This window comes from Synchiropus splendidus, chromosome 3 (genome assembly GCF_027744825.2).
Source record: "Synchiropus splendidus isolate RoL2022-P1 chromosome 3, RoL_Sspl_1.0, whole genome shotgun sequence".
NCBI classification, from domain to species: Eukaryota; Metazoa; Chordata; class Actinopteri; order Syngnathiformes; family Callionymidae; genus Synchiropus; species Synchiropus splendidus.
Genome location: NC_071336.1, coordinates 36,385,261 through 36,403,366, shown reverse-complemented (window position 1 = coordinate 36,403,366; position 18,106 = coordinate 36,385,261). Strand labels below are relative to the sequence as shown.

Here is an 18,106-nt window from a genome sequence, read left to right as displayed (position 1 = left end):
TGTGTGCATGGATGGCTGACTCCTCATTGGCTGAGCAGCAATCAGGCCCCGCCCCCTGCAGGAAGAGATTCAACAGTTGGCGTTGAAGCGGTCATTCAGGCCCAGGACCAGGACCAGGACCAGGACCAGGTAAGTGCAAGTCGAGCTCGTGTGTGTTGGTGCCGGGCCTTGTGCAGACGTCTGAGCCGGTGTGCGGCTGTGGAGATGATTGTGAGTCAGAACAGGTGTGGTCCAGACTGTTGGACCTCCAGTACACAGGTCCTCTGGGTTCCCTGAGGTGTCACCAGCAGGACAGTCTGCTCTGCTGACGCTGGAGCTTTTTGGTGGAGAGGAGTCATGTTTCCTGAGATCTGCAGATTGTGATGCCTCGTCATGCACTGGCACCTGCTGCTCTCAGCACTTGGACCGTGGGAACAGTTCTGATTCAGACTTTTGTGCGTCTTCCTCAGGACGCCTCATGTCACTGCTGGAGCCCCATGATGTCATCAGCAAGGTCCTCACCTCACCCCTTTTTATTGTGTGATGTCATCATGTCGTGACTGTGACGAGGGAACATGGCCGTCCCATAGCGTCACACAGTTGTGCTCTCATGTCACAGGGAGCCACAAAGTCTCGTCTTCGAGTTTGCAGCCCCCGACTGCCCAGACGCAGAGCCTCTAGTTTTGGATCCCCCAAAACCTTGGTGGGCTCAGAGGCCAGACCTCCCAACCAGAGTCCATGTTTGCAGACTGGATCTTCATCACAGGAACCCGTGAAACCTGCTCGCAGGTGATGATGACCATGATGATGACGGTGGTGATGATGATGATGATGAAGATGATGCTTTTGTCAGGATGAGCTTCAGTGGGATCCTTAGATCATCACGGGAGTTGAACCACAGACCTTTCTTTCCTTCTCTCAGACTCCGGGGCGTCAGAGAGCAGAGCAGAGGTAAGTTCCAGAGGCGGTTCCTTTCCTTGACCTTCACCTCCAGCTGACCCACACCTCCCCTCAGCATCCTCCCAGCCCTTCCCTTCTCGCCCTGCCCCACCCCCAGAGCTGTTCCAGTTGGAGATCTATCAGACGGAACCTCGGAGCAGGAGGCCTCGCTCTTTCTCTTCTCCTCCTGACACTCAGCAGCTCAGCTCTTCTTGGACCTCCTCCCCTCAGGGGGCGCCCCCTCTGGTGAGAAGATGTGGGCAGTATCGACATTTTCCCTGCGCGTTACAGTGGCTAAAACATGTCAAAGTAACGACATGATCACGATGATCGACAGAAATGTTCCGAATTAATTATTCTTGATTTATTTGACTTTATTTACTTGTGTCTCTTGAGTTAACCGTGGCCGAGGAAACACGATGCGATCATGACTGAACTTTAAAAATCAACGACGACTGTCACCGTGGCCTCCCCTCGGAAAGCCACGCCCGCTCTCTGTCGCAGCACGAGCTTCCGCTGTAAGTGCGTCCGCATCGAAAAGATGTTGGATTCGGTTAGTCACGCGATGCTGCTGTCATAGCGCCACAGCTGCGTCCACTTCCTGCTCTGAAGCTGCGACGCTGCTGCAGCTGGCGCCGTGTTGACACTGAAGCCGCCTGTTGTCAAGCGGGAAATGTAGTTTCAAAACAAACGCGCGTCAGAAGCGTCAGATTTGGGTCGAGAACGTGACCACTGAAACAACTGACACGATCCTAACGGCAGCACAGCAGCGGTTCTCAAGGCCGGACAAGCTTTTATTATGAAACGACTGACCGGAAAGTCATTTCGCCTGCTTGTTAGTGGCTGCAGCTCATCATCTCTGCTGCTTGGGTTCGACTCCAGATGTTTGGGTCCGCAATGGCATCATAAATTTTCGTTCAAGAAAAAAAGGTGATAAAAACGAACCGCGACAATGAAGGATGAACGGCAGGTGGGTCCCTTACGATGACGTCACTTGTTACACATTTGCCTTTAAAATGCATGTTTATGTTTCGGCTTGGACCCGCTAACACTGACCTGCACCCGCTAACACTGACCTGCACCCGCTAACACTGACCAGCACCCGCTAACACTGACCTGCACCCGCTAACACTGACCTGCACCCGCTAACACTGACCAGCACCCGCTAACACTGACCTGCACCTGCTAACACTGACCTGCACCCGCTAACACTGACCTGCACCCGCTAACACTGACCAGCACCCGCTAACACTGACCTGCACCTGCTAACACTGACCAGCACCCGCTAACACTGACCAGCACCCGCTAACACTGACCAGCACCCGCTAACACTGACCAGCACCTGCTAACACTGACCTATATCTGCTAACACTGACCAGCACCCGCTAACACTGACCAGCACCTGCTAACACTGACCAGCACCTGCTAACACTGACCTGCACCTGCTAACACTGACCAGCACCTGCTAACACTGACCTGCACCCGCTAACACTGACCAGCACCTGCTAACACTGACCAGCACCTGCTAACACTGACCTGCACCTGCTAACACTGACCAGCACCTGCTAACACTGACCTATATCTGCTAACACTGACCAGCACCCGCTAACACTGACCAGCACCCGCTAACACTGACCTGCACCCGCTAACACTGACCTGCACCCGCTAACACTGACCAGCACCCGCTAACACTGACCTGCACCCGCTAACACTGACCTGCACCTGCTAACACTGACATGTACCTGCTAACACTGACCTATATCTGCTAACACTGACCAGCACCTGCTAACACTGACCTGCACCTGCTAACACTGACCAGCACCCGCTAACACTGACCAGCACCCGCTAACACTGACCAGCACCCGCTAACACTGACCAGCACCCGCTAACACTGACATGTACCTGCTAACACTGACCAGCACCCGCTAACACTGACCAGCACCCGCTAACACTGACCTGCACCTGCTAACACTGACCAGCACCCGCTAACACTGACCAGCACCCGCTAACACTGACCTGCACCTGCTAACACTGACCTGCACCTGCTAACACTGACCAGCACCCGCTAACACTGACCAGCACCCGCTAACACTGACCAGCACCCGCTAACACTGACCAGCACCTGCTAACACTGACCAGCACCCGCTAACACTGACCAGCACCCGCTAACACTGACCAGCACCCGCTAACACTGACCTGCACCTGCTAACACTGACCTATATCTGCTAACACTGACCTGCACCTGCTAACACTGACCTGTACCTGCTAACACTGACATGTACCCGCTAACACTGACCAGCACCCGCTAACACTGACCTGCACCCGCTAACACTGACCTGCACCCGCTAACACTGACCTGCACCCGCTAACACTGACCAGCACCCGCTAACACTGACCTGCACCTGCTAACACTGACCTGCACCTGCTAACACTGACCTATATCTGCTAACACTGACCTGCACCTGCTAACACTGACCTGCACCTGCTAACACTGACCTGCACCTGCTAACACTGACATGTACCTGCTAACACTGACCAGCACCCGCTAACACTGACCTGCACCCGCTAACACTGACCTGCACCCGCTAACACTGACCTGCACCCGCTAACACTGACCAGCACCCGCTAACACTGACCTGCACCCGCTAACACTGACCAGCACCCGCTAACACTGACCTGCACCCGCTAACACTGACCTGCACCTGCTAACACTGACATGTACCTGCTAACACTGACCTATATCTGCTAACACTGACCAGCACCCGCTAACACTGACCTGCACCTGCTAACACTGACCTGCACCTGCTAACACTGACCTGCACCCGCTAACACTGACCAGCACCCGCTAACACTGACCAGCACCCGCTAACACTGACCTGCACCCGCTAACACTGACCAGCACCTGCTAACACTGACCTGCACCCGCTAACACTGACCTGCACCTGCTAACACTGACCTGCACCCGCTAACACTGACCTGCACCTGCTAACACTGACATGTACCTGCTAACACTGACCAGCACCTGCTAACACTGACCAGCACCCGCTAACACTGACCTGCACCCGCTAACACTGACCTGCACCTGCTAACACTGACATGTACCTGCTAACACTGACCAGCACCTGCTAACACTGACCAGCACCCGCTAACACTGACCTGCACCTGCTAACACTGACCAGCACCCGCTAACACTGACCAGCACCCGCTAACACTGACCTGCACCCGCTAACACTGACCAGCACCTGCTAACACTGACCAGCACCTGCTAACACTGACCAGCACCTTCAGTGGTTGATGCTGTTGTTCTTGTTACAGGTGGAGGTTGAGGGTCAAAGGTCAGAGGCTGACACAGACGCAACAGGTGAGTGTTCGTCCTCCAGGACTGGAAGCTTGTGCAGGGCCTGCTCCCCCTGCTGGGCTGAAGTCTGCAGGAGGCTCTGCCTGACCACAGCTGCCTGGTTGATGATGTGACCTGTCCTCAGGATGGGCGGAGTCAGAGCGTGACATCTACATGCGCTTCATGAGGAGTCATAAATGTTATGACATCATCCCCACATCCTCCAAGTTGGTGGTGTTCGACACCCACCTGCAGGTGAGACCCTGAGGCAACATCCACAGGTAGATGCAGCATGTTCCATGGCAGGGTCAGAAAAGTGCTGGTGAAGACAAAGCTGTGCTGCCATCTGTGCTCTCACAACAGAGAAGACCAAGCACGTCCTGACACCACTCCTTTGCCCAGCGACTAAGAGTTCTGACATCTGAGTACTTGCCCATAGCTAGTACTGATGCTGTTGGAGGAATTTTCTCAGTCCCTGAACAAACATGATCCAGTGCCACAGATTTCACGTGAAGGTTTCAAGTGTAGCCTGAGCAACCTCTGCACCTGCTGGTGTGTCATGTCCAAGGTGTCAGTACGGAGAGCGGAGTGGCCACATCCCTCAACACGCCGCACGCTCTCAGTGAATCTTCTGTGCTAGCGTTAGCATACAGTCCATCACTGACTGGCAAGTGAGGCTCTGAGTGACAGGAGACTCCGCCCTCAGGTGAAAAAGGCCTTCTTTGCTCTGGTGGCCAATGGCGTGAGAGCAGCGCCGCTGTGGGAGACCAAGAAGCAGAACTTTGTGGGTGAGTGTGGTCATGAAGGCGGTCATCAGTGAGGTCAGCCGTGGGTTGCTCACATGCCTGTCTGTTTCAGGGATGCTGACCATCACGGATTTTATCAACATCTTAACAAGATACTACAAATCACCCATGGTAACGCACACACACACAGACACACACACACACAGATTTCTTACTCCGCTGTCTTGTGTGTGTTGGTCAGGTTCAGATCTATGAGCTGGAAGAACACAAGATTGAGACGTGGCGAGGTCAGTTCTTCACCTCCACCGTGTGTGTTGTCTGTCTTCACATGTGGTGCGTTTAGTTACACATCCTTTGCTTTCACACAGAACTTTACCTGCAGGAAACATTCAAACCTCTTGTCCACATCTCACCTGACGCCAGGTAAGCGTGTGTGTTTGACTTGAAGGGTAACACCAGTCAAACGCGTCTGTCTGTCTGTCTGTCTGTCTGTCTGTCTGTCTGTCTGTGTCTTTGTGTGTGTGTGTGTGTGTGTGTGTGTGTGTGTGTGTGTGTGTGTGTGTGTGTGTGTGTGTGTGTGTGCGTGTGCGTGCGTGCGTGTGTGTGTGTGCGTGTGTGCGCGTGTGTGTGTGCCAGCATTTTTGAGGCCGTCCACTCCCTCATCAAAAACAAGATCCATCGCTTGCCGGTCATCGACCCAGTCAGTGGAAATGCTCTCTACATCCTGACACACAAGAGGATCCTCAAGTTCCTGCAGCTTTTCGTACGTGTCCCAGCTCAGAGGCAGCGCCATGTGCCATGGCTGACAGCTGTGTGATGATTGACAGGTGTGTGAGATGCCCATGCCTGCCTTCATGAAAAAGAGCCTGGATCAGTTGGGCGTGGGAACCTTCCATAACATCGCCTTCATCCACCCAGACACGCCCCTCATCACCGCCCTGTCCGTCTTTACCCGCCGCCGCGTCTCTGCGCTGCCCGTCGTTGATGAGAACGGTACCGGCTTGATCCAGCCACGCCGTGAACACATGGCATCATTGTCAGACTTTGTTCTCAGGTCGAGTCGTGGACATCTACTCCAAGTTTGACGTCATTGTGAGTAAAACACCACCTGGTGGCCCCGAGGAGTTACAGCACAGTGTGGAAAATGTGTGTGTGGACTTCGCTTATCCTATTTGGTGGGGACCAATTCTTGACTAAACACTGTCCTTGAGAGAACCGTACACTGTGGGGACATTTGGCTGGGCCCCACAAGGTTAAGCCTCAGTTTGAGGATGAAGACTTCCAAGTAACTGGGAGATTATAATTAGGTTTGGTCCAGAGTCCAGGGTCAGTTGAGCCATGTGTTCATGCTGAGAGGCTGGGGAAAGGGTGATGGCCTTCCCCATGTCCCCACAAGGACAGAAAAATTGTGTGTGTTTGTGTTTTGCCCTACTTGTGAGGACCAAGTCTCAACACCTTTCTCATGGAGAGCAGTGAGGTGACATTTGGGGCGTCCTGCTGAGTAGACAGGGCGTCCAGGGGACCCCGAGCTAGGAGACTGGCTCCTATGCCTTCATGGAGCCAGTCATGGAGGCTTCAGTTTGGCTTAGGGGGTTTAGGCGTAGAGGCTGGGGAAAGGGTGATGGCCATGAGAGCTCCCCACTGAGATTGTGTGCGTGCGTGCAGAACCTGGCGGCAGAGAAGACCTATAACAACTTGGACATCACCGTCACTCAAGCACTCAGGCATCGATCACAGTACTTCGAAGGTGTCATGAAGTGTCACCGTCTGGAGACCCTGGAGACCATCGTGGACCGCATCGTGAAAGCCGAGGTACTTCTTGCAGCTTCTCCCGGTGGCCAGGAGAGGTCAGAGAGAGACAGACGTGTGTGTGTTTGTGTGTGTGTGCAGGTCCACAGACTGGTTGTTGTTGATGAAGAGTCACGAATCATCGGCATCGTTTCTCTATCAGATATTCTCCAAGCTCTGATCCTGACACCAGCAGGTAGACCCTCACATGCACACTCTGTCGTCCTCTCACGCCCACTCACGCCCACTGCCCCCACAGGTCTGAGCAGGGTGGGCTCTATGCCACGTCAAGGTGACCACCTGGGAGAGGAGAACCTGAAGAAGGAGAAGGTGGCTGAAGGCTCCCTGCTGAATGATGGAGACCAGGAGGGGGAGCAGTGGGAGTCTCCTGCCAGGGAGGGGGGGACAGCGTGGGTGGGGGAGGAGAAACTGGTTGTGTTTGGAGAAGAAGGAGGTGAATTCATAAGTGCAGGACAGGAGCGAGCAGGAGCAGAACAGATTCAGGAGGAGGAGAAGGAGGACACGGAGAAGATAGAGGAGGTGAAGCAGGAAACAGCGGACACTGAGGAGGAAGTGAAGGAGGAAACAGACAAGGAGGAGACTGAGGAGGAGGTGAAGGAGGAAACGGAGAAGACAGAGGAGGAGGTAAAGGAGGAGACAGATGAGGAGGTGAAGGAGGAGACAGAGAAGACGGAGGAGGAGGTAAAGGAGGAAACAGATGAGGAGGTGAAGGAGGAAACAGAGGAGACTGAGGAGGAGGTGAAGGAGGAAACGGAGAAGACAGTGGAGGAGGTAAAGGAGGAGACAGATGAGGAGGTGAAGGAGGAGACAGAGAAGACGGAGGAGGAGGTGAAGGAGGAAACAGAGGAGACGGAGGAGGAGGTGAAGGAGGAAACAGAGGAGACGGAGGAGGAGGTGAAGGAGGAAACAGATGAGGAGGTGAAGGAGGAAACAGAGGAGACGGAGGAGGAGGTGAAGGAGGAAACAGAGGAGACGGCTGAGGAGGTGAAGGAGGAAACAGAGAAGGAGATGGAGCAGGGGGTGACGAGTGAAGCTGGGGTAGAAACGGGACAGGAGGAGCAGGAAGTAGCAGAATAGGTGCAGCAGGAGGCTGATAAGGAGGAGGGTTTCAGGAGAGGAGGACCTAGGTGTTGACCGGGTGAAGCGACGCTCATCACTCGTCTGCGGGTGAGTCACCAGCAGCCAGCTGGGGAGCTCAAAAGTTGACTGGTGAGCAGGACCTGCCACCTTGACACCTCAGACTTGCATGGCGCGTCCTTCTAAACTGACTCTGCCTTGGCGGGCGGCCTTCGGTGGGGACGTCCCCAAGAAGAAGGCTGGACCTGTCAGTGGTTGACGTGGGGTGACCTGGACTCCGCAGGACGTGTGGTCACGTGGTGTGCCGGCTCAGATCATGCGAATGTGAATTGATTCAATAAAATACCCGATTGGTTTTCTCGGACGCCATGTGTCTTTAAGGCTAAGCCCCGCCCACAGCCAGCCCGTCATGGCGGCGGTGGAGGAGCTGTTCCTGGGCTTCGACCTCAGCACCCAGCAGGTAAACAAGCGCCGCGCTCCTGGGAACGCGTATCCGACGGCAACTCATTGTGTGCGTGCGTGCGCCTGTTCAGTTCAAAGTGGTCTGCATCGATGCGGGTCAGAACCTCGTCCACCAGAACCAAGTCCAGTTTGACGTGGAGCTGCCCGAGTTCAGGTGCCTCTTCGAGTGTGTGTGCGCGCGCGCGTTGCTGTGTACTGAAGTGTGTGTGTGTGTGTGTGCGCGTGGGCTTCAGGACGCAGGGGGGAGTCCACGTGCGCGCCGATGGCCTGACCGTGACGTCACCCGTGCTCATGTGGATAAAGGTAAACCCGCACTCTGGCGGTGCTGACGGCGAACTTTGACCGCCCGCGAGCCCCCCACAGGCTCTGGACCTCCTGCTGGACAAAATGAAGGCGGCTGGCTTCCAGTTCTCGCGTGTGCGCGCGCTGTCAGGGTGCGGCCAGGTGAGTCGGGGGCGGGGAGGTACAAAGTCACAAAGCCACATGTTGTGGTTGGTCACAGCAACACGGCAGCGTGTACTGGAGGAGAGGCTCCGCCCACAAGCTGAGACAGCTGGACCCAGAGCTGAGCCTGCACCTGCAGCTCCAGGTCGATCAGCCGCCGCCGCCGCCGCTGTCACAGACCGGCCGCAGACTGACTCGCTCTCTCTCTGGTGTCTCCAGGACTGCTTCTCCGTGTCCGACTGCCCGGTGTGGATGGACAGCAGCACCGGGGCCGAGTGCCAGCGCCTGGAGGCCCAGGTGGGCGGGGCCCACCGGCTGGCCTGCATCACTGGCTCAAGAGCTTATGAGGTCACTTCCTGTCCGTTCCTCTCAGGCCTGCACCTACTGGCCCGTGGTTGAATGAGTGACATCGTCACGTGACACCGAGATCAAATGATGATTTCATCACACACACACACAGACACACAGGCGAGCCAGTCCTCACTGCGCTAGTTGGCTTCCTGCCTCTGAAACTGTGGAGCTCAGGAAGGTTAGTCACCGCAGAAGTGTGATGATGGGCCAGGTGACGTCAGGTGGCGCCGTGAGCTGCGCGTGATAGTGAGGAGGAGCAGCGTGAAAAACAGCTCCTCTCATTTCTGACGCCATCTTGAGAGTCTCTGGAGCTGAAGAGTCGTTCGGACCTTTGCTCTGTGACTCATGGTGGGACAGACCGAGCGTCTCTCTCTCTGTCTGTCTGTCTGTCTGCAGCGCTTCACTGGAAACCAGATTGCCAAGCTTGCCCGGGATCAGGTCCAGGCCTTCCAGAACACGGAGGTGAGTGGGAGCAGGTGCACTGGGCCAGAAGCAGAAGTCAGAGGCGGCTCTGCCAGGGTGTCAGAAGCTTTCTGACCAACAGACGTGGAGCCTGGCCTCACAGGAGCAGCAGGGCCACAGTGCAGGCGTCGTGAGAGTGGCGACCAAGAAAGGTTCAATCTGAAAGAGTGTGTCACCAGGAGTGTGTGTGTGTTTGTGTGTGTGTGTCAGAGGATCTCGCTGGTCAGCAGCTTCGCCGCCTCACTCTTCCTGGGGGATTTTGCTGCCATCGACTGGAGCGACGGTGAGTCCCTGAGATGGTCGCTACCGCCGCTGCTGCAGGCTGACGCTGGTGTGCCTCAGGGTCGGGAATGAACCTGCTGGACATCAGAGCCAGGGCTTGGTCCGAGACCTGCATGGATGCCACCGCACCACATCTGGATGCCCTGCTGGGGGTGCCGTGCCACCCCGTGACCGTCCTGGTGAGGCCGCAGACGTGCTGGTTGAGGTGGTGGGGGAGTGACCTTTGACCTCTCGGCAGGGCTCCATCTCCTCCTACTTGGTTCAGCGCTTTGGCTTCGGTGCAGACTGCAAGGTGGTGGCCTTCACCGGCGACAACCCCGGTAACCGCCCGGCTCGGAGCTTCCGTGACCCTGGCGTTGCCCTGACGACTGCTCTCTTCCCACAGCTTCTTTGGCGGGCATGATGCTCCAGAAGGGCGACGTCGCGGTGAGTCTCAACTTCACAGGCCACACGGTTGTCGAGGGCCAACTGTTGAGCAGGTGTGTGCAGGTGAGTCTGGGGACCAGTGACACCGTCTTCCTGTCCATCGAGACTCCACAGGCAAATCTGGACGGACACGTCTTCTGTAACCCGGTGGAGCCGGAGAGCTACATGGCTCTGCTGTGGTGCGTACGCACACACTGGTCTGCCGCTCAGTCCCTGTGAGGACCTGGCCCTCACCCTTCCCCCAGCCTCTCCCCCTGTACACGTGTCTAACTTGTACCAGGACTCTGGACCGGACTGAGACGTTTGAAGCCTCATCAGATCAGCGTCTGGCGTGGTCCACACGCCCCCATTGTGACTCTGGTTCTGGGTTGCAGCTTCAAGAACGCATCTCTGACGAGGGAGCGCATCAGGAACAAGTGCAGCGGCGCCTCCTGGGAGCTGTTCTCTGCCGCGCTGGAAGAGACGCTGCCTGGGAACCATGGCCACATTGGTAGCTCCCTGACACACACACACACACACACACACACACACAGCGCTCCCTAACCCGCAGCGTGTCAGGCTTCTACTTTGACAGCTGGGAGATCACGCCACCGGCCGTCGGCGTCCACCTCTTTGACGCAGAAGATCGTGAGGTCAGTGACGGGGGAGGGGTCTGAGATGGCCAGTGGCGTGTCACCAGGATGCTGACCATGCTGATGTCCCGGGGTGTCCTGCAGGTGTCATCGCTGAGCCCTCAGCTGGAGGTCCGGGCTCTGGTGGAGGGTCAGTTCCTGTCCAGACGACTGCATGCAGAGAAACTGGGCTACTCCGGCAGTAAGAGTCTCGCTCTCCTCTCCCTCACCCTCACGTCTCCCTCACCTTCTCCGTCTCCCTCAGCTGCAGGAAGCCGAGTCTGGGCCACCGGTGGAGGCTCGTCCAATCCGGCCCTGCTGCAGGTGGTTTCCTGTTGATGTTCCCGCCTCCTGCGGCAGCCCTCACGGTGTCTGGTGTCTCCGTCAGGTTCTGGCAAACGTTTTCAAGGCGCCTGTCTACACCATCGACGTGCCCAACTCTGCCTGTCTGGGCGCCGCCTACCGAGCTCTTCATGGTGACTCGCTCGCTAACTTGCTCGCTGTCTGCCTGACCACGGTTCCATGCAGAGTCCGGTCCCATCGCACCATGTTCTCCAGAGACAGAAGTTCTCAAGTCCTGAGCGACATCAGCTCCGTGACCAGTGCTGGTGCTGGCAGCAGCCATGGGGGGGGACAGACGACTGAGGCCGTTGGGTTTCTCTCTATCATTGCCCAGGCTCCGTGAGTCAGACGGAGAGGGGCTCTGGTGTCCCGGGCTGTCGTGGAACCGTGGTCGCGCGCCCGCACCACACTCACGCCCCTCCCTCACTGATTGACAGGTGAACTGGGCCCGGACGTTTCCTTCTTCAGCGCGGTGAAGGACTGTCGCAAGCACCGGCTGATGGCCACCCCGGACCCGGCCGCGTCGCAGGTAGGCCACCTGCAGATCGTCCTGCTCTCGTGTTAGAGCCGCTGACCAGGGTCACATGACCGCTGCTCGTCCGATGTCGTCGTTCGGCCCGGCGCCGAGCCATAAAGAACGGATGAGGACTTGTGCAGTGATTTATTTACTTTGATTCCCAAACATCAAAGTGACGTGCCGATATTCGAACGGCCAACCCGAGTGAGTGCGTCCGCTCTCTTCTAGTCTGGCGCCAGGACCGTGGCTGTGGACCGAGTGTCCACTGTCCTTGCCGTGATGGCTGACCACGCGCCAGCACGGCATGAATACCTGAGGCCCTGGGGTCCCTCCGCAGCTCACTGTGAAGCACGTTGCTATGCTAATGAGCTAGCTGACACACGCTGGCCTGCAGTCCACATGGCCGCACCTCCTTTGCTCATCATCCTGTCAACTGTCCTTCACTATCGTCGCCTGCGTGGCGCGGCATGTTGACCTCCGTACGTTTGTTTCAGGTCTACGACCGGATGCTGCAGCGCTTGGCCCGGCTGGAGGAGCGCGTCCTGCTCAAGTCCCACCCCTCCGTGCCATGAGACCCGCTGATGTTGGGATTGGTTTGTGGTCAATAAATGAGCCTAACTCTGCCACTGGTGGTGGTGGTGGGGCAGGCAGCAGGGGGCGCAGTGGAGTCACGCTCCAGGTTTGCTGACCAGCCGAAGGGTGGCCAGGCTGGCTGCCAGGACCCCCGCCACCAACCCCCCCCACCCCAGAAGCCTTCTGGGGTGGGGCAGCCGCTGCGAGGCGGCTCTGAGGTGGGAGGCCCCGCCCCCTCCGGTGGGCAGCGCTTCCTCCCAGCAGCGGAAGCGGGTCTGCTGCGCGCTCAGTTCCCGCAGAAGCCCCGCCTCCCGGTGGGCCGCGAGGTCCAGCTCCCAGCTCAGCACCCGTCTCAGCTCCTCCAGCTCGCTCCGCAGTCTGGCGTCCATCTCCTCGTAGCGCAGCACCTCGCAGGCGTGAAGCTCGATCTGCATCTCCAGACTCTTCTCCAGGTTGGAGCTCCTCTGTTGCACCTTCTGGACGTCGTGGTGGTAGCGGTCCTGCAGCTGCTGGTGGGCCGCTCGCAGCTGCTGTTCGCTCGGCGGGCGGGCGGCAGGCTCCGCCCCCCCCTCCTCCAGCGCGGCCTCCAGCTGCCGCTGCAGCTGCGCCCTCAGCAGCGTGGCCTGGTGCAGGTGGAGACGCTCTTTCTGGTAGAGAAACATCTGCCCCCTGCTCCTGGTTCGCTCTTGTTGGAGGCTGTGGGTGGCCTGCAGAACTTGCTCCCAGAGGTCTCGGTTCCTCTCCACCTCCAGCTGCAGCATGGAGCAGGTGTGCAGGAAGGTCTCCTGTCCAGAGCGCAGCTCCTGCAGGGACACCTGGAGCAGAGCCAGGAGCTCCTCCACGTGCCTCTTCAGCGCCTCCTCTCTGGACCAGTCCATCCTGAGCGGCCGCCAGGCTGCTGCTGTCCTCATTTATAAGCACAGTCTGGTGATGTCATCGAGCTCCAGCCCGCTGCTCCCTCCTGAGCCAAGGAGGTGGCTGCTGTCGTGGGCGTGACGTCACCGCCTTTCCGGCGGCTGCAGAGTGACATCGTGGCGACGTCATTCCTTCAGGAGTTTGACCGTGAGCAGGATGGCGGCGATGATGCCGATGTAGGTGCTGACCTCCAGCAGACCGCGCACGTAGCAGCGACACAGCTCCCTGCACTGCCCCCTGCAGGCGCAGCTCGGAGCCGCCGCGGCGCGAGCGGCCCTCTTCATGGCGGCGCGGCTCCTGCGCTGCTCCAGCCGCTGCTTCACCTCCACCTTCAGCATCCTCATCACCTCCTCGCGCCGCCTCTGCCCACTGTCCTTGAGCTCCCTCAGGTCGCGCACGCAGCGGGAGGGCAGGCTCCGCAGGAGCTCCTGGTGCTGCGCGCTCAGCGGGCTGTGCTCTCTGGCCATGCTGAGCAGCTTGTGCGTCTTCTTCCTGGTCCAGGTGAACAAGTTCTGGGCGGACCAGGAGGACCAGTATCTCATATTGGGTCACCTGCCAGGACGAGCTGGGCAACTCTGTTTTTATAACGTTTCAAGGATGGAAGCGACCACGGGCCACACGCAGTGACGTCATCGCACCTTTGATCATGGCCCGGTGACGATGACGACATCGTGACGTCTGGCCATTTCCGCGGCCGTTCACCGCTCATCTGAGCTGAACTCGTGTGTTTGACGTTCAATCGTCCGAGCGCGCGCGACCGGGAAGAGGGAGGAGGTGACGACCTGACCACACGAGGCCGGACGCACCGAAGACCCCTGACGTCAGTGGCCTGTGACGGACTCGGTAACCTGGTCCCGGGCAGCGCACACGGGACAAGAGAGGAAGGGGAGAAAGTGAAACCCGCGCGTCACAATCAGAATCAAATGTATTGCCATGGTCAGTGGGGAGCCCACAAACCAGGAAGGTGTTTTGGAATAACATGCAGTCAAAAAGTAAATAAATAATTACATTAAAATAATAATAAACCGTCTGAGGGCCGAGGGGAAGAAGCTGTTCCTCTGACGGGAGGTTGTGGTCTGGATGGACCGCAGCCTCCTGCCAGAGGGAAGAGGGACAGACAGTGCATGTCCAGGGTGAGAAGGGTCACGTCTCTGGCTCCTGCAGACATACAGGTCCTGAAGAGGTGCAACGATACGGTGGCCGGGAGAGCTCACAGCAACACAGAGTCACCGCGCATGTGCGGACGTCGCCGGGGCGGGAGTGCTGTTGCGCACGGACCAAATAACTGAGGCAGAAATACCGTTTTAAGGCGGAGGTTTCTTGAAAGGTAAGCGCGAGTGGTCGGGAATCTGCTCCTGGTGCCTTCAGAGCGTGTTTGTATGGCTCCGTCAGAGTCGCGCGTCACTGTTGGGACACACTCCGGTGTCATGTGGAGTTTCCGGGACGACCGATGGACGTACGTGGTCTCAGGTCGCGTCGTAAAACTGTCGACTCATGTCGACCCCGACCATTGTTTGAAAAGTGACAGGAAAAAAAAAACTCCAAACTTGGAGCGGAAGTGACCGATGACGTCACGGCGTCTTTGTCTCGCCATCCCCGCCGCCCGCGTCTGACCTCACTGACGCGGCAGCAGAGTTCGGTTCGGAGGCTCGAGGACAGCTCGTGAGTCGTCGTGCTCCATGGCGCAAGGTAAACAACAGAACCACTGTCACATCCGGGTCGGCGCGCTCATGTCAAAATAAAAGCTTGCCATGTTGTCGACGGGAAACTGTTAAAAACGTCTTGGAGGCGGGAACGTTCGCCCGGCTCCCGGTGTGGCCCGCTGCCTGGATCGGGTGACACCGCCCGACGTCCCATGTCGTCACCCGGAAGTACATCGCTCTGACCTCGCCGTCAGCGGTGTCAACAGACCCGGAGACGGAAATCAGAATTCAAACCGGTGTCGGTGTCGGTGGCCCGAGTCGTCGACCAGGGTCCGGTGGTGTGGTCTGCGACGAGGGCGGACGGGTTTGTTGTCGTCACGTGACGACTGTTGAGGCTTGCTGACAGCGGCGTCACCGCTCGCGCCCGTCAGTAGTCGAGAGGGTTTGTCGTCAGTCAGCGCGACTTCAGACCCATCGCCTCCCCGTCAACAGAAGCGGAACCAGCCGGAACCAGTGAGCACCTCCGCCCTGACGCCGGCGCTCCCGTCCTGTCCAGGATGCAGAGGAACACGGAGGCCAAGGTGAAGAAGCTGCTGAAGCAGCAGAAGGTCCAGCTGTGGAACCCGCCCTACACCCGCAACCAGCAGCCCAGTCCGGAGGACGTGCAGGTGGGTTTGGCACTGTCACGTGAGCTGACAGGCGGCCCTGCTGACGGCTGCGGGCTCCTTCCAGGAGCTGGCCCAGGTCTTTGCCCCGCTGCTGGACCTGCCGGCCCCGGAGCTGGCCGAGGTTCTGGAGCGCATCCGAGCGCAGTCAGTCCACAGGGGCCGAGGCAACAAGATGTTCCGAGAGACCAGCGTGGCCACGCTGGAGCTGCTGCTGCCGAGAGACGCCCAGCAGGTGGCGTGCTCTCCCGTGGCTGCGTGCAGCAAGGATCAGCGGCGGAAGACCTTCCTGGAGACTCGGCTGGATGTTCCTGTCCAGGTGCTGATGGACAGGATGGCAGAGGAGTGGGGCTTGAAGAAGGTCAAGCTCATCCTGAGCGGGAGGAGTCTGTGCGCAGGTGCGAGGCCCCTCGACACGCTGAGGTGTGCGCGGCCCTTCTCACCACCTTGGTGTCTCAGACCAGCTCCTGGAGCAGCAGGGCGTGAAGAACCACAGCCGCATCATGGTGCTGAAGCTGAGCGAGGACCAGGAGCAGCAGCAGCAGGAGGAGGAGCAGAGCGTGCAGCGGTCCCTGAGGGGCTTCCAGATCCTGTCGGAGCGAGGTGAGGCCCCGCCCCCTCTGGCTCACCAGGGCTGCGTGCACCACTGCGCTCCGGCTCTTGCAGATGGGAGCCAGGAGCAGGAGAGCAGCCCCTTCCTGCAGGTGGCCGATCAGAAGGGCAACGTGCTGAAGATCCCCGAGTCGGAGAGGAAGGTGGTGTTCCCTCGCCGCAGCGCGTGGTGTGCTTCTGTCCAGCGACCCTTCTGTCTGTGTGTGTGTCTGCCTGCGTGTGTGTGCGTGCGCAGGCCCTGACCCTGGCCATGAGCCTCCACGAGAAAGGTCGCTCTCTGATGAAGAGGAGGCAGTATGAACACGCTCTGGCTCACCTGCTGCAGGCCGACGCCCACTTCAGGTCAGCGCCGCTCAAACGCTGGGGTCACGACCTCCGTGTGATGCTGCTGTGACGAGGGTACTGACGGCCCGCGAGTGACCCGCCCTCTGGCCTCCTCTGCCCAGCGCCTGCCGCTCGCAGCTCCTGCTCTCGGTGGACAACTCTGGGCTGCTGCAGCTGGACATCGTCTGGTGTTACCGCGGCCTGGAGGCGCTCAGCTGCCTGGAGGACGCCCGCGGCCGCCTGCAGAGGGCGGAGGAGAGCTTCAGACGGAGCTACGGTGCCGAGCAGCAGAGGCTGCAGAGGATCAAGGTCTGTGGCTCCCCGCGGCGGGGCGCCGCCGGCAGCTAACAGTGTGGCTGCTCTCAGGGCAACACTGGCGGAGAGGAGGTTCTGTTTGTCCGTCTCCACTTGCTGCAGTGCCTGCTCTGCTACGTCCAGGGAGAAGATGGAGCGGCACGCAGCCACCTGCGCACGGTGACGCACACTCACAGGCTTGTCTTCCTATCTTAGTGAGGACCCTGGCTCACCCCAACCAGACTCCAGGCCCCAGTCATTCTGACGTTGGAGCCCTCACCAAGATAGGACGCGGTCGCGCGCACACCGTGAGTGTGAGTGTAACCCGGGCTCTGTGCCGCCGCCAGGCCGAGTCCCTGTACCTGCGCGTGTGTGTGGACCCGGAGAAGCTGTGTCAGCTGATGTCGCTGGGCTTCACGGAGCGAGAGGCTCGGCTGGGACTGCGGGCGTGTCAGGGCGAGGTGGCAGAGGCCGCCGCCCACATCACTCGCCGGAGAGAGGTCTCGCGCTCGCTCACGCCCACACGCACGCTCGCTCTCACACTTACTCATGAAGGCGTGTGTCCCGGGGCTCAGGAGAAGGAGGAGCTGAAGAGGAAGGAGCGGCTCAACAAAACCATCAGGTCCAGGATGACGGCGTCTCTGATGGAGCTCGGCTTTTCCTCACGAGACGTGAGCCGAGCGCTGGACCAGAGTGAGGGCGACGCCGACCGCGCCTACCAGGTCTGATGAGGGCGCAGCAGGAGCATGGTCTCAGGCCGCGACCCTCAAAATCAACTCTGCCTCTGCAGATCCTGTCCTCGCCGAGCGTCAGTCCCGGCTCGCTGGAGCAGGTGAGCCTGACCTCTGACCTGTGCTCCACCGCAGCCCTGAGCGCCATGTCTCCGCAGCTTCTCTACCTGGGCTTCGACAGCAGCGCGGCGGAGGCGGCGCTGCGCCTGGCGGCCGGAGATCTCCAGGCAGCCACCCAGCTGCTGCTGGACGAGCAGGCCGTGGTCTCCTCCGGGTCCTCCACTGAGGAGTCCAGCCCCTCCTCCAGCACGTCAGGTGAGCAGCGGGTCTGGCCGCTAACGTGGGCCTCTCACTGCCATGGGCCTCTGTCGCGGGCAGAGGAGGCGGCGCTGGTCAGCCAGGTGCTGGAGGACATCTGCCACCACGAGGACGAGCACCTGGACGAGACGCTGGAGGAGGAGCGCGAGCTGATGACCTCGCTGAGGAAGCACCTGGGCGGCGAGTAGAGGAGAACAGGCCACGGCGCGTCGCTGTAAACAATACACAGTTTGTGGACAGACGTCGT

General features: G+C 58.9%; 3 protein-coding genes across 14 annotated transcripts; all 3 read left to right on the top strand.

The window, feature by feature from the left end:
* The first annotated feature begins 47 nt into the window (after positions 1-47).
* On the top strand, positions 48-8,242 carry LOC128755491 (5'-AMP-activated protein kinase subunit gamma-2-like). 7 transcript variants are annotated; one of them, XM_053859117.1, is made up of 17 exons: positions 48-129; positions 450-493; positions 599-768; positions 902-930; positions 1,037-1,164; positions 4,234-4,279; positions 4,401-4,510; positions 4,962-5,043; positions 5,114-5,172; positions 5,243-5,288; positions 5,370-5,424; positions 5,638-5,764; positions 5,829-5,994; positions 6,056-6,147; positions 6,667-6,813; positions 6,892-6,985; positions 7,049-8,242. In XM_053859117.1, exons 2-17 carry the CDS (start codon positions 458-460, stop codon positions 7,885-7,887), a joined length of 2,226 nt encoding a protein of 741 aa, XP_053715092.1. In that variant the 5' UTR covers positions 48-129; positions 450-457; the 3' UTR covers positions 7,888-8,242. The 7 variants fall into 7 exon arrangements, with proteins under 7 accessions (XP_053715092.1, XP_053715091.1, XP_053715089.1 ...); XM_053859116.1 differs by having other exon boundaries at positions 995-1,164; XM_053859114.1 differs by having other exon boundaries at positions 833-930.
* Positions 8,243-8,287: 45 nt separating this feature from the next.
* xylb (xylulokinase homolog (H. influenzae)) lies at positions 8,288-12,508 on the top strand. Its single transcript, XM_053859133.1, has 19 exons — positions 8,288-8,347; positions 8,421-8,503; positions 8,583-8,652; positions 8,713-8,793; positions 8,852-8,938; positions 9,013-9,141; positions 9,541-9,606; positions 9,817-9,889; positions 9,949-10,067; positions 10,127-10,208; positions 10,274-10,314; positions 10,378-10,493; positions 10,689-10,804; positions 10,873-10,946; positions 11,031-11,127; positions 11,191-11,249; positions 11,314-11,401; positions 11,705-11,796; positions 12,279-12,508. Exons 1-19 carry the CDS (start codon positions 8,297-8,299, stop codon positions 12,354-12,356), a joined length of 1,602 nt encoding a protein of 533 aa, XP_053715108.1. The 5' UTR covers positions 8,288-8,296; the 3' UTR covers positions 12,357-12,508.
* A 1,258-nt stretch (positions 12,509-13,766) lies between these two features.
* On the top strand, positions 13,767-18,100 carry nub1 (negative regulator of ubiquitin-like proteins 1). 6 transcript variants are annotated; one of them, XM_053859127.1, is made up of 13 exons: positions 14,609-14,961; positions 15,408-15,583; positions 15,648-15,978; positions 16,040-16,183; positions 16,247-16,335; positions 16,428-16,534; positions 16,639-16,825; positions 16,883-16,990; positions 17,158-17,310; positions 17,386-17,532; positions 17,601-17,642; positions 17,700-17,856; positions 17,920-18,100. In XM_053859127.1, exons 1-13 carry the CDS (start codon positions 14,952-14,954, stop codon positions 18,045-18,047), a joined length of 1,779 nt encoding a protein of 592 aa, XP_053715102.1. In that variant the 5' UTR covers positions 14,609-14,951; the 3' UTR covers positions 18,048-18,100. The 6 variants fall into 6 exon arrangements, with proteins under 6 accessions (XP_053715099.1, XP_053715098.1, XP_053715102.1 ...); XM_053859124.1 differs by lacking the exon at positions 14,609-14,961 and adding an exon at positions 13,767-14,599 and having other exon boundaries at positions 15,472-15,583; positions 16,045-16,183; positions 16,247-16,534; XM_053859123.1 differs by lacking the exon at positions 14,609-14,961 and adding an exon at positions 13,819-14,599 and having other exon boundaries at positions 16,045-16,183; positions 16,247-16,534.
* Positions 18,101-18,106: the final 6 nt, after the last annotated feature.

Bases quoted from the DNA above. Each gene is read 5' to 3' on its own strand.
- nub1 (XM_053859121.1), top strand. The intron at 16,184-16,246 runs GTGAGGCCCCGC...CGGCTCTTGCAG, and splicing joins CCAGATCCTGTCGGAGCGAG to ATGGGAGCCAGGAGCAGGAG. The intron at 16,535-16,638 runs GTCAGCGCCGCT...TCCTCTGCCCAG, and splicing joins CAGGCCGACGCCCACTTCAG to CGCCTGCCGCTCGCAGCTCC.
- LOC128755491 (XM_053859113.1), top strand. From the start codon at position 458: ATGTCACTGCTGGAGCCCCATGATGTCATCAGCAAG. The intron at 5,289-5,369 runs GTCAGTTCTTCA...GCTTTCACACAG, and splicing joins CAAGATTGAGACGTGGCGAG to AACTTTACCTGCAGGAAACA. The intron at 6,986-7,048 runs GTAGACCCTCAC...CTGCCCCCACAG, and splicing joins TCTGATCCTGACACCAGCAG to GTCTGAGCAGGGTGGGCTCT.
- xylb (XM_053859133.1), top strand. From the start codon at position 8,297: ATGGCGGCGGTGGAGGAGCTGTTCCTGGGCTTCGACCTCAGCACCCAG. The intron at 11,250-11,313 runs GTGGTTTCCTGT...TGTCTCCGTCAG, and splicing joins CCAATCCGGCCCTGCTGCAG to GTTCTGGCAAACGTTTTCAA. The intron at 11,402-11,704 runs GTGACTCGCTCG...ACTGATTGACAG, and splicing joins CGCCTACCGAGCTCTTCATG to GTGAACTGGGCCCGGACGTT.